At 42.6% G+C, this 14,977-nt stretch overlaps 1 protein-coding gene across 2 annotated transcripts in view; it reads left to right on the plus strand.

Annotated features, from left to right (window-relative positions):
- Positions 1-14,977, plus strand: part of kazna (kazrin, periplakin interacting protein a) — a gene marked incomplete at both ends in the record, with an annotated part of 115,427 nt that overhangs the window by 96,713 nt on the left and 3,737 nt on the right. Inside the window, 5 exons of one of the 2 annotated variants that reach the window (XM_079226836.1) lie at positions 4,700-4,836; positions 5,234-5,404; positions 6,984-7,173; positions 8,871-9,007; positions 9,389-9,559. In XM_079226836.1, coding sequence (XP_079082962.1) covers positions 4,700-4,836; positions 5,234-5,404; positions 6,984-7,173; positions 8,871-9,007; positions 9,389-9,559 — 806 coding nt within the window. Of the gene's footprint in view, positions 1-4,699; positions 4,837-5,233; positions 5,405-6,983; positions 7,174-8,870; positions 9,008-9,388; positions 9,560-14,977 lie in introns of those variants that run through there. The other variant, XM_079226835.1, reaches the window with a different exon arrangement.

Genomic DNA, 14,977 nt, shown 5'->3' on the forward strand with positions numbered 1-14,977 from the left:
GTCTTTTATTCTTCCTTCTCTCCCTCGCTGTCTGCCGCTCTGCCTTTGTTTGGTGTGATGCCCACACCGTTTCAATGTTAAGGCCTGAGCTCACTCCCACTGTGTGCCTCACATGAGCCTGTGAGCACTATAATTCTAATTGTGGGTAATTGCCAACCTCTCTCAATTGCAGGTTTTGTTATGATGCCTGTGGGCACTCGATCCAACCCAAGAGCTGCTGCTTGAAGTCATTTTATCCCCACCAATGTTAAAGTACACAAACGATGAAACAAAACTGTCTTGGTGATCTCAAAAGGTGTTTACGTGACTCTTTCTTGGACTTTCTCATCAAAGTTGTGTTCAATTATATGAACAGTATAGCTGGCCCTCTCTGCTGTTTTTAATTAGAATTTCTGCTTTGGCTAATTGCTGTCACTGAGAGACTCCCAGTCAGTCCATAGCAGCAGACAGCAATGTATCATCATAGCCCAGTCTGCCTGCTCTCTTTAGTGTAATTTTCACGCTACACCGTTCTCAGAAAGCAGCTCTGTCCTTGACTTCAAGGCCTCTGCCTTCACTAGCCATTTAAACACTAATAGACACTCGGTGCGGCAACATCTCATCAGGCTACTCAACGTCATGACATTAAAGTAATTGCAGCAGTTTTAGTGGCTTTTTTTTTTTTTTTACAAATTAGGAGTTCTTCTTTTAAAAAGAAAAAAATTACTCAATTTGAATTTGATGTTTTTTCTCAAGTCTTTTGGGAATTATTTCTCATAGCTGGCAGCAGTCTGTAATGGGTTTGGGTCGCAGTGGTCCCCCAGTGGTAATCAAGTGCACCTCAGTGAGACAGGGAGACATTGTGCCAGCACCATTGAATCCGAATCTAAGGCAGCTGACTCACAGAGCTTGCACCTGAAACATTAGGCTCAGCCCCTTTCAAGATTGCAGCGCCAGTAAATGTTGTTTTGGGATCGAGTGAAGACAGAGAGGTGAGTAATGAGCTGCTGTTACTGGATCAAAGTGTGATTTTTTTTTTTTTTTTTTGATACCCTGATGTGTCAGTTCTGCTGCTTAAATAGCTTGTATACACACAGATCACATATTACGTAGTGTCACGTTTGATCTTTTTTTAATGGCTACCTTCTTGTTTGTGCATAAAGTTGTAATGGAGGTCATATGTCATTGCTGAGGTTTGTTGATTGTAGATTATGAAACATTAATTAATTTTAATGAGCCTGTTACATCACCATGACAGCAAAGACGTCCGATACACTGGTAACACTGGTAACTGCTCTACAGTGAGGACTGTTAAATAGCACCAACGCCAATATCAACCTCATGCAAGCAATGAGTTTGTTTTTGCTGAGGAAGTGAGGAGGTGAGCACACTGTGCAGCTCCGAGGCTCCTACTTCATTATTCAGTTGGCAGATTTAAAATCCCAAACCGTGAACCATGGACTCCCTCCAATGAGCTGATGTCTCTTTTGTTCTCTCCCCCAAATAATTATGTTAAGAGCAGACTAAAAGCCTGTCCCTTCTCTTTAGGGCTGAAGTCCTATGGAGGAGCATCGGTGTTGAGTGGCTTCATTCATTGATGTGAAGAACATAATTGTCTGTGGGAGTGTGATAAGTGGGTCTACCTTTGTGACGCTGTCGTTGCAGGTGAACTGAACTTGGATAGCGGGCTTTGCTGAAACACGATATTTAGTTAGTTAAAATGCGTAAACATTGCTTATGCTACGCTGGCACACACTCTTGTCCTTTATTTATCCATCTTCCTCATTCAGAGACCGAAGAGAACCTGATTGTTAGCGCAACTTGAAAACGGAAAGGCAGGACATGGTATTCAGCTGAAATCATGTTTTGGATCTTGTTATATTTGCACCATAATAGATGGGGCACACCAGATAATGAGGGTTGTTGTGGGGTGTGCAACACGAAGCACGGTGAACGACTAGTATTTTTCCTGAATAATATTTGATACTTGATTATCCCAGGAATTACCCATAGAGTAGCAGGCCCTCTAACATGTAATGGGTAAAGTGATAGCTCACCAAGCCCCCCCTGTAGGCCTGAAAAGCAGCTGGTTGTAAACAGTTTGTAGTTTGCTTCTTCACAAACAGCAGCAGCTCTGGTGAACTTGAATTGATGTCAATTACAAAAGGAGTTCCTGTTGTGACATGTTTACACACACAAGACTCCTCCTGCAGTATGATGTGGCTGGAACATACTCTAACAACACCTCTACTTTAGCGGAAGAGGAAGCAGAACGGCAAAGTATACTGTCTCAACATTGACCAAACAAACAACTAAATTAAAATAAAAGAAACGAGACAAACACTCAACACAAATATGACTAATTGAGAGTACAACTGCTCAATTAGTAACCAGCTCTTAGGCTTCCCTTATAGCCTTTTGCTATGCTGACCACCATACATCCAGTAATTGTTTATCTTCCTTATATACAATATACATGTATATTTATCTCTATTTTTATGTATGTGCATCTCTATAGCTCTATTCTCTACCCAATTAAATGATTGGTTTTCTTGGATCAGAAGATTGATACAACTCTCATGTCTGAACACTAATGAGTCGGTGCACGCAATGTAAACCCACCAGTAGCAAAGTGTCATATGAGCCCAGAAGGCTTTTAGCCCGCTGCAGTATAGATGCACACATTCAACTACTTTACAGCACAAGGGCTTTGGTCAGCTGGAGAGCACTCATGTGGTGAGCTAAAAAACAATTGAGCAGATTTCAGAGAATGTCAGGAGTGCATAATACATGCAGGTGTTTTTGTTTTTAACATTTAGCAGTGGGAACAGTGGCTTTTGATGGTCTGATCTGCTTTTCTTCTGCTTTTAGTATCTTGATTTTCATGCAGGCACACATGATGTTCCACAAAGACAACCATTGTGCATTATGCATTGTAGACATAGAGGAAAACCAGATATGATTGAAAAAGTATGCGAAGAAAGGTGCATATAGGGATATCGTTCCAACATAAAAACAGAATATTATATTAAAGCCTCTCCAATAGCTCCACACACATTAGTTTCATCTCTGTATATCCCTGGTGGTCCCCTCTTGTTTCATCTGGTAATAATTCATGGAGGCTTGGACCAAGCCACAGAGTATGTTTGTCATTAATATGGCTGTCAGCAGGAGCAGACCACTTCCCACTCATATGTAGGTTGTGAATGGTAAGTAACAGTACTAACATGAGATGTGAATGTGAATGTGAATGGACCCTTTTACCGAGTCACAGTGAGAGCTTTCTTGTATCCGACACCAGGAGGGTTGACGCTGCCAAACGGTCACAGGTGCAGGATGTGAGGCAGCAGCAGTGTTTTTTGGCTCCTCTCAAAGACGGCTTTGATTTCACTTCCTGAAGCAGGTGCTCGGAGGTTTCCTGTTTCTCTTGGCCAATGAGAGATTTTTCTTGTCTTCATTCGCCGGCTAGTTGGGCTTGAGTATTGCTTTTGCTCGGTAATTCCACCTCTGAACAACGGGTGTACGGTCGAGATATGAAAGGGGGACAGGAGAAAATGGAGGAGAAGAAACAAGAGATTGACTCTGTCTTTGTAAAAGTGCACTTCCATTCCACTTGCCTGAGCGTGCTCCCCAGACAACAACTTGTGAATGTCATGCAATTTACCAGGCTGTGATATAAGTTAATTAATGACACACAGCTGGCTCGGAGGGCGCTAAAAGACAGACGAAAAAGAAAGGTGAACACAAGCATCAAGAGGGAAACAGAGAGCCGTGTGATGTTGTGAAATATCCAGGAGTCAGCGCTGCTGTGCTGTAAGGAAATAGACGTCAAAGTGAAGAAGACAAAGGTGGACAGACACAGTGAGAATACATCAAATGTAAATAAACCCCATGCTGTCAGTTTGGGAAGCTAGCTGGAGAGGAACTCGGCTTCAAGCAGATGTCTGGAAAACGGCCTTTTGTGAAGAGGGAGACTCGAGAGAAAGCAGAAGATGCAGAGGAGAGAAAAAGGATTTGTTGTCTTTGAGGAAATTAGAGCTTCTGTGAATAACTACACTGAACCATATTCTTTATCATGATGCGTGGGTGAGGTGCCAAAGGATTAGAGAGAGTGTGGCAGAAAGATAGATGAAAAGAGAGACCCAGCTTCTAAAGAATCCAGCAGCAGAGAGGAGACTGACAGGACGGTTCATGTGTGATTCACCCCTTTATCAACATGCAGTCACACTACATGAAACCAGCAGGGGTGTTTAATGTTGTTACCTAAAACGCTTCATATCTGAAAGCACCTCATAATTATTCATGAATAAACTGCTACAACCTGGACAACAAGTCCTGAGCTAAAAAAGAAATGCGGCACATGAAGCACGTTACCGCAGTTAATATGTCTGAATGTGCAACTGTGTTGACCAAAACAAAGACATCGAGTCATTTTGAAAGACCGAGCCAATGTTACAAGTCATTTTGCTCACTAAAATCACTCCTCAGTAACTTGGGAAGGCAGCATTTATTATCTGCTCTGTGGGAATGGACGTCCATAAAACGTTGTCTTTCTCCCAATCAAGGTGTGCACAACTCCGTTCGAAACATAAGGGAACTATTTTTTTGACAATTCTGTGATTTAACTCGCCACCAATTCTCTCTCTCTCTCTCTCTCTCTCTCTCTCTCTCTCTCTCTCTCTCTCTCTCTCTCTCTCTCTCTCGTATATCTTCCTTGCAGCCATGAAGTCGGACCGTAAGCGCCTGAAGGTGGAGAAAGCCGACCTGGTGAACCAGATGCAGCAGCTTTATGCCACACTGGAGAGCCGGGAGGAGCAGCTCCGCGACTTCATACGCAACTATGAGCAGCACAGAAAAGTACGACACCCATTTCTCGTTTCTTCTTGTGTAGCTGTGTTGGTTGGATGTACATTTGCACATTACGGCCTGTCCAAGCAACAACAATGAGTGGTTTTATAAATAAAATGTGTGTGCATGCTCTGGATAGGAATAATAATAATGACTGTGACAACGTTTACATGACTACAAATACAGTTTCTTCTGGCATTAAGATTAGATGCTCAGGTATGTGCTTTGCTCAGCTCAAATTAGATATTCTTTTTTCTACAAGACAAAACAGGGAGTAGTGAAATTAGAAATGTAGTCCCTTCTCTTATCTTGACTTTTGTTCGTTGCCCGTTTGACCCATTAGATTTATTTTTCGAGGGTATGCTCGGTATGTGAAACAATGCATCAGGATCTCTGTGTCCACCAGGAGAGCGAGGATGCGGTGAAGGCACTGGCCAAAGAGAAGGACCTGCTGGAGCGAGAGAAGTGGGACCTGCGGCGGCAGACCAAGGAAGCCACGGAGCACACGGGGATGCTGCGCTCCCAGCTTGACCTCAAGGAGAACCGCATCAAGGAGCTGGAGGCTGAACTGGCCATGGTGAGACAGGGCGACAGACGGGGGGCAACTAGACTAACAGGCAGACAGACAAGCAGGCGGAGAGACAGACAGACTCCCTGTAAGGCTTTAAAAAAACATTTATCTCTTTCTTTGCCATTGTTAAATGAGATGTTCTCAATATGTAATGTCTTTGTGTTTATACTTAGTATTTGTTTATGTGTGTAAAGTACAGTCCCCAACAAAAGAGCCACAGTATAGGAAAGAATAAAGGGCAGTTGATGCATACTAAGCACAACCAGTACAGTTATCAAGGCTACGACACAAGTTGAAACGATTGACAAGATCCAGGAAAAGATCATATTCACAACAAATAATAGCAGTATATATAAAGATACCATTACTGTTTCAAGGGTGTGTAGTACGTCTGTCTGTCTGTACTGCATATAATCACAGAAAGCCTTTGAATGTACAGCATAGCCATCCGTCATGTCTCCAACCCCCAGATGAGTAACTGTGTCAATCAGAGAATGGACATCCGGGTGTTTGAGCGGGTTGCGGACAGGGACTACTCTCCTAGGGTCATGGCGGTAAGATGGTCCCCCAGCTTTAAAATTTTACTTTTTGTTGACCCTCATGCTCCCTGGAAATCTCTCCTACTTGTGACATAATTGTCGTTTAGGAAAGCCCCCCTCCCTCCTAGCTGCACGTTTTTGACTAACCCTCAGCCGACCCTGATCGATCCCAGTGATCCTAACACCAGGGATCCCCGCAGATTCCCGCTATGATTGATCTGAATGTGGTTTTAATTGAGCGAAGAATGGGGAAAAAATATTCTGACAATTAATGATTAGTCCAGAGGTTTGTGATTGTGTTCGGGTTTGCATGTCAAAGACTATGATTGATAATCGTTAGACCGCTGTAGAGATGATTGCAGCGAAGCTGATTGCTTCCGTGTTGATTTGCAGCCTGTTGTTGCTTGGCATGTGATCAGATTTGCACAATAACAACAATTGAAGAATTTGTGAAACACAAACACGTCAACGCTAATCAGAAAACATCACAAAGAAGCCAAACTTTTGACAGACACACTTGCACATCTCCCAAGGCTCCAGCAGCTCACTGTGGTTCCTGCTAAAAGATTGTGAATTGTACTTTGTGAAGAGGCTCTGCTGAGAAAATGTTTTCCTTAAACTTCAAGAAAAGCATCATAATTTCCAGTTTCTCCAGTTTTACACCGCACCATCCCCTGCCTTTCTTCCCTGAAAGGAGGCAACCTCCTCCAGATATTTTTCTCCCCCTTTTTTCTTCTCTGGGCTCTCTGGAGTGGTAAGGAGAGATTTCACACAACAAAAGGTGAACATGAATACAGCTGCATTTTTCATGAGGCAACAACCGCATGAGGAGCCCCGGGGAGAACTCGCTTGCCTGCATGCACTCGGAGACTTAGTAGGATTCTGGATGCATAACTCAACAAGTACATGTGAACACATATGACACAGAAATATAAAGACCACCAAAACAGTGAGAGAAAAAAACACCAATTCACTCAAAACAACCCAGACACCTTTCTATCTCTCTCCTTTGTGACCTATTGCATCTGTTTGTCTACCTTCTCAAGGCCAAACAGTCACTAGCAACCCTGACCAAGGATGTGCCCAAGCGTCACTCTCTGGCAATGCCCACGGAAACGGTTGTGAATGGCAACAACCAGGAGTGGGTGATGCAGGCTGACCTTCCCCTGACCGCTGCCATCAGACAGAGTCAGCAGACCCTCTACGTCCACACGGGCCATCCCACTGACCGACAAGGTAGGAGCGACATGAGCTCACGGACCGTGAGCAGCTGGTTCTACCGTCCTCTAGCCTCTGCATGCTCGTGTGAACCTGCTTCACACACATTTACTCCCGTCTTCTGCTCAGTGCGATGGCCGCTGATGATGCTCCGGTCGCTCCATTTCATGCGCTTCATGCAGCAGTTACAGTGAACATATTGTTTTGGCTTTACAGCTTCCATTTGTCTTTGCCACACACAAATATTTCCTTCGTATTTGACAAATGGTGGCAGCTGAGGATCAGTTGGGTGTTAAGTAGTGTGTCTGTCTGGTGAAGTGTAAGTTCACCACCAATTAGAAGTAAATTGACTTCATTCGTTTTGTCGTTTTGTCTTAGATGTTGCAGTAAATTGATCCATCTCCTAAGGGAAACTTTTTATTTGTATTTCTACGTTTCAGGCACCTCACAACATTTGCTCCTGCAGCTTCACTATTTAACTGACTTGTGCTCACACACACCACAGACGAAGGCAGTGAAACCACTGTCTGTCACTGCTTTCGTGAACCATGGCTACATGCGCACATTTGGAACTAAAGGGCATCGGAAACTGCAAGCCAGAGCATGAACATGTCATTGACTCCCATTTGAAATTCAAAACACAGTTGCTGTTCTGTCCATCCGGGGAGAGGGATCCTCCTCTGTTGCTCTCCCTCAGGTTTCTTCCCCTTTTTTCCCTGTGAAAGGGTTTTTACTATTTTTATTGGGGGAGTTTTTCCTGATCCGATGTGAGGTCCCGGGACAGGGATGTCATGTGTACAGATTGTAAAGCCCTCTGAGGCAAACTTTTATTTGTGATGTTGGCCTATATAAAATAAACTGAATTGAATTGAATTGAAAGTTAACAGGCAGCTTAACCTTGCCTAGCTCAACCACTTTGACTTTTGTCACTCCTTGTGAATTGAACTGTGTCCTTTCGTTTCCTGTGTTGCATTGCAGCGGTGCAGCTAGCTAGTCGTGACCTATCCTAATACAAAATTAGGGCCTGTTTTCAAAGTTGTGAATTAAAAAAAAAACGTTTGCAATACTTTTCAGCTGCAAATGTCTTACACACGGGAGTATGTGGTAAATTAAGTGAACAACTTAAAACATGTATTCTGAAATAGTCGGAGGGTAACATTACAGTTGAATAATCCTCCCCCTCAGTAAAATGTCGTCAAAGGGTCTGAGCCAACCCCACAGAACAAAACTTTTCCAAACTGAAGGACTACCGCCACCTTCTCAGCCTAAAAAGAAAGTTCTCCACAAACTAGCCTTGCTTCCACCAGAGTGGGCATCCATCTCAATCCCCCTAGAGATTGTTTGAAGGGCCTCAAACGGACTGTTGGGGACGTCTGGAGGAAGAAGCAGACAAAGACACTAAAAGAGAAAACGCGTGAACCGCGAACCCCAATATTGCTATGAAATTGTTTGTACTGTATGTACATCAGTTTCACTGGTAGATACACACACACACACACACTCGCTCAACCTCTGTGAAGCTGTTTTCACTGTTGCTTGGCAACTACAGATGATTGCGAATAATTTCAGGCTATTGGTCACAGGCTTTTTAAATACATTTTCGTTTTCAGGCTGTAAGGGCATTGTTGAGAAGAATCAGAAGTGCCCAGTTCCCTACTCTTGGTGCCCAGTAACACCCCAAAAAGAAAACAAGTCTTATCTGTTCTCCCTTTTAGTGGCTGCCGTGCGATTGAGCCCGTGCCACTCGCGTCAGCCCTCCATCATCTCCGATGCCTCGGCGTTGGAGGGAGACCGGTCATCCACACCAAGTGACATCAACTCACCACGCCATCGGACTCACTCCCTCTGCAATGTAAGAGCTGCCCACCACCTCACCCTTTCAAGTAATCACCTCCTCTGTGGTAACTGCCGACTGTACTGCTGCCTGGCCGCTGTCGTTTCCTTCCGCCATCGTTCTGGCTGAATTCATGTTTGCCCCACGCAGCAATGTCGTGTTCTCACTCTGCAGCTGTGCCTTGAATGAATGTGAAGACCAGTTGTGGTTGTTCCATAATTGCACGTCTGGCAGCATGTCAAGTGACACTTCCCCTTTGTGTTGTGATCTTTATCTTTCCTGGTCTTTATCGCCCACTCTGCACCACTTCTGCTGGCTTCTCCGCTCTTGTATCGCTCTGTTCCTGTTGCCCATGTCTTCATCCTCTCCTTTCCCTCTGCTGTCTCTTTCTTCTTTCAGTCCCTAGAAGATCTGGAGGAGGCGAAGCGTAAGAAGAAGAAAGAGAAGATGGGTCTGGGCTCTCTGTCGCGTGTCTTCGCCCGGGGGAAGCAGCGCAAGTCCCTCGACCCTGGTTTGTTTGATGGTACTTCAACGCCTGATTATTACATAGAGGAAGATGCAGACTGGTAAAGCACACATGTCCAAGCGAACCAGCTGGAGAGCCTTTTTGCCAGTGATCAGAAGACAGAATTGTGTGTGAGTGAGTGAGTGAGTGAGAGGATGGGTGTGTGTTTGATGTCTGTGTGTACAGCTATAATAATGTGTGTGCCTGCGCAGTCTCACATACATCCATACTTCCATGTGGGTGAGAGTGTTTGCATGCGCGTGTTGTCCATGGTCAGAGGCCATGTGAGGAGCCGGAGGCGCGTCTTACTTTGCTGAAGTGTAAACCTTAAAGAGCAAAATGCACCTGTATGTATGTACAGCCCTGTAAATAGAGTGGACAGTGTGACACAGCGACCATGTGGATATGTTCTATTGTATCTTCCCCCCAACACGACTGTGTTACTGGATCTTTTAATTGTTCTTTACATTTTGACTTTTTGTTTTCACTCAACTGGAAACTTGAAGGACTGCTGTACTTGTAAATAACAACAGTTGATGTGCACTTTGTGCGTGTAAATGTCTCCTTGTCCTGAATGCCTTTTGTTATTTTTGACATGTACTCCCTTCCTCTCACTACCTTTTAACTTGAACTCCTCCCTGTTTATTGTCCTGCTTGGTCCATCCCCCTCCTTCCACACTGCCATGATGAGAACAGTTTCCTGTCGGCAACATGCAGGCTCCTCAAATCCGCCTCTAATTCGATCGCACAACACATCCCTCAGCCGCCAACAAAACTGCACTCCTTGATGTACGCTCAAATGAGACTTCAAAGACGCTGCTAAGCGAGGAATAAACTTTCTATGCAGAACAGTTTGTTCCACATCAACATGAAGCCAAACAGGAAATGTAAGAAATGTGGTTTCTATCTGTCAAGATAGAAGGTACATGCCGAAGGTACATGTGTGACATGCATGCACATAGTCCCGGTCCCCAAATGCATGTTGAACAAAACCCTGCAGAACAGAAATGTCTTTCTCTGGGGATGTTGTCGAGGAGGGCTTTAAAAAAAAGAGAGAGGTCAGTTACTAATTTGATATTTATTCATGATTTTCTCCATTTAAAATGAAGTTATTAGATTTTATTATTCAGAAAAAGTTCTGATCGATGTTCATGAGCTAAACATCCCAAAATAAACATAGAACATTTTAATTTGCACCTACAAGGCTCTTTGTACAAATTTACATGCAAAATATATTCATGGTCAGCAAAGTTAACAGTCACAAAGAAAACCCAGCACTACACTTTGAATGCAGTGATTATCCCACTTATTCATGAGGCTTTGTACCATTTTTTTACTGTAGGATCTTACAGTCGCTTGTAACTTTGTCGTATTATTAATACTTAAAAAGGCTGTTAGGAGTTAAATTATTCTGGGAAAAGTTGGTCTCCAAAAAGAAAGCTATTATAGCATAAGTAAGATATCGTAGATATTATACTGATGGTCATGGCTTTTCCAAACCTCAGGAATTAGTTCACTTTACCAGAAAATCTGAACTTTAATTTAGAGGCCTGAGCGTGGAGCAGACATTAAATGAACTGTTATAACAATAACAAGTGCCAACCCAGGAGCTTAAAGATCAGATTTAAGCATGCTAATCAAACTGAAGCATACCTTCTCCCATGACCCCCAAATTCTGATGCAGAGTTCAAGCCACCAGCTGGAAGAAAAAAAAGCAATTAACTTTGTGCCGAAGGTTAATGGCGTTTCTTCAAGCACAAGAATGACTAGAGACGTGGGATTATTTTCATCCTTTCATTGGATGGAGCCGGAGTCTGCACTGCCACCCCCAGGAAATCTTCTCTCTCCCTGATATTAAACTAACACTGGGTATTTGTCCGTCTCGTCTGAAACACTATAGAGTCACAGATTACAACTGAGCTGTGTTCAACCACAGTGCTTGTCAAAGATTATGATTTAGCTCAACCGGCATTTGGGCTCGCAGATATTGGATTAAGAGGTGAATCACGAAGGTAATACATAGATAAGCCACCATGTATTTAATTGTATGTATAAGAACAACAGCTCAACCACTTTATTTCATTAATCATTTAATGAGATGTATGAAAGTCAAGGCTATTTTTTCAACCTCTGCTGAGGGGGGAAAAACATATCAAATGAAAAATATTGTATGATTTTTATGTTTTGAGCCAAGGTCTCTTTGTTTTTGTTTTTTTGTTTTTTTTTCACAAATATTTTACTTTTTGTAAATTACAGAAATAAAATTAATATTATTATTAAAGAGTTTTTATTTAAAGTTAAAGTTGTAGGCCTCATTGGAGGACTTCTATTGTGAAGTCCTGAGATGTTTAGAAGTGGATATAGTAGCGAACTTTTAAAGGCATGGCAACAAAATTACGCTCAAAAGAACTAAGAATAAGATTATTTTAAAATAAAATAAATAACGTTGAACTTCGATGTGGCTGTCCTCTCTTTCCCTGTGTTAACGTTTGTGTGTTCACATGTTCATTTGTCTTGGTGTGGCTCTAATCCTGATTGGTCCCTCTATGCTGGAGGGGCGGACATTTTTAACACGTGCGTTGAGCCTCCCTCAGCCCTGCAAGTCCCTCTGTGAGAGGACTGCATCCCCCAAAGCTTCCAAATGGCCTCCTTTCCTCTCTTTCCCAAATTTGAACTCCTTGTAAAAAAAAAAAAAAAAGCATTACTTTACTCAAATTACTTTCTCTTCGATATCGAAATCAATGATCAGAAAACAGAGGAGATTGGAAAGGAAGCCATGTCAGATTGTTGGAACAGACCTCATAAATGTCGGCACATGGTGTCAATAATGTTCTGCTTTGATTTGACCCCTGACCTCTAACACTGACCCCTCTTGCCTGACCTCCACCGGACTCTCAACACAGTGAAGTGACCCAAGACGTAATCAATCAGACTCAGTAAGACCAAGGTACACAGTTCCAATTGCTTTGAAAATGAGCTGTGCTGCTGCTGGGTTGCAAGCTGTGTTTGCAGATGCCTGCTAACTCTCAAACAACATCACAGAATGACCTTGGAACTGAGCACTTCTTCAAGTTCAACCTAATTTTGATACAAATCATCCCAAAACAATTGAGTGCTACTGTATGTGATGTGCTTTCAGGAGCAACAGATGATGACATATAACCTCTTGAATGTAAGTCTAATATTAGCTTAACACAGATTTCAGATTTTACAGATTCTCATGCATCTAGAAGTTTAAAGAATAGTTTGACATTTTGGGAAATACACTTGCTTTCTTGTGGAGAGTTGATTCTACATTCATGTCTGTAAGTTACAGCTACAGCCCGCAGCCTGTTAGCTTAGCTTAGCTTAGCATTGACTTGAAACAGGCTGGGTATCAATCATCTCATCTAACTCGGCAAGAAAGTGAACGTGTTTCCCAAAATGTCAAACTATTCTTTTAACTTCCTTTAAACTGAAATTCAAGCTACAGACAGCAGTCCAACAAAAGTGGATAAGCACATTTCCCAACATATAGATCTGCTTATTTAAGGCTCTCTACTCACCTTGGATGTAATAATGTATCTGAAACATCTTGATCCATTCAACTGTAAAACATGTTTCATTGCAAAATCTGAAAAATGTCAAATATCTATCAAATGTATCACATGCATTTTGGTACTACGTTACGTGCTCCTCCATTTTTCATCACGAGTGTGACATCGCATCAGAAACGCTGCTGTGTTGTAGCGATAACATCCATGACACCAGATATTGAAGGGCACGTTGAGGGCTTTGATTGCTTGAACAAACCCATTTCCTGTGTATTAAGTCCTCAAGATCCATCACTCATGGCCTCACATAAATGATCAAAATGTCTTCACAGTAGTACGGCCACAGCGCTGTAGTATGTCTTTTTGACCCTCTCCGCTTTCAGTGTTGTTTTGTCAAAAAGGCACAAGAGGGTCAGGTCCACCGGAGGACCCGGCTCTTGGTTCACACAGAGCCCAGGGTCCGAAAGGTTGGCCTTGAACTGGGTGTTACACAGTAAATTCTGAAGCTTCTTTATGCGACGCGCCTTGGTAAGAACTGAAAAATAGACCTTTTATCCTTCTGTCCAAAAAGCAGATTTATTCAGCTTAATATGAATTGCTCTCAGAGGGCCACTTAGAAGTGCACCTTCAGTTTACGTATAGCTCTTAGGAGAGCACATAAAAGCGTCCAGCTTGAGATGAATTACTGAAGTTGAGTTTAATACAAACCTGCCATCATTTAATGGTGAATCTCTTTTGGACTCACACACATTGGGGTAGTAAAGCCTGCCATAAAGGAGGGTTTCTATTTGGAAACAAACAGAAAAAGATTTTTTGTTGGTTTCTGTTTTAAGGTTAAAGGGCTCCAGGCAACATTTCAATCTGAATGGGTCACATAGCGAGCGTCATTCCATCTCATATTTCTATTTTTTCACTGAAACAAAAATGATGTTTTGGCAGGTAGCGATTCTGAAGCCGTCCTTTATGACTGAAATCTCAGGTGGAGGCTTTTGTTTGAGGCCTTGGTGGCTAAAGCCCCTGTTTACTGTCACTGGTGGAGCCAGAGAGCATCAAGAGCAGTCCAGCGTTTGTGCTGATGCAGAGGTTTTTTGAAAGTATGAGACAAGACAGGTGAATTTTATGAATGTCCCTTTTGTTATCAAATACAAAACATTAAGCGACGCTGCACAGGCAGTACTATTTTTGCTTTCTCCCTAGACAACACCTCAAGTGGAGGAACATACTACATGCATGAGCTGCTGGAGCAACGATAATATGTCCAATCTTAAAAGTAATACATTATGCTCCACCAACTGCTAAGCCTAAAACTGGTACAAGGGTGCCACCTGCTGGTAAAGACAGGGAAACGTGTATCAGTTAAGTCAACTGTGTTGTTGGTCAATTTATTGAAATCATGAAAAAAAAGTAAACAGGAACCATTCGGCCCAATTTAGTAATATAACATTCAAGCATCCCAAGACTATAGGGAATAATTTTAAGGGGCATTTGAAGGACACATTGCAATTTCAAGGCAGAATTTACCCTATCGTTAATTTGTGAGTCAGATTTCATAACGCATCAAAATGGAACTTCATTTTCTAAATTGCAGGCTTTCTGTTTTCATGGAGGTTGCTGCAGGCTAATTTAGATGGATTAGACGACGTGTTAATTCAACAGCTCCAACAGCTGCCTGTTTAATGGACTTCATAAATGAGGAGCTTGTTTATGAAAGCTGGAACTTTTTTTTTTTACAGTGTCCCTGGCAAACGTTTGGCTCGTTGTCATGCAGCCAAAAGCTTAGGATGATGTTTAAAGCGTGTTTGTTTTGAAGAAATTAGTTCTAGTTCCCTTCCCCCACAGAGCAGATTTTATGTTAAACTGATTTCAAATTGTTGCAGTATGTTTGGATTAACGTGTTTTGCTTTTTCATCGCTCACTATACCCACTGCCACCTCTGCCTTCACTCACGCC

Source organism: Taurulus bubalis, assembly GCF_910589615.1.
Source record: "Taurulus bubalis genome assembly, chromosome: 11".
NCBI lineage: Eukaryota > Metazoa > Chordata > Actinopteri > Perciformes > Cottidae > Taurulus > Taurulus bubalis.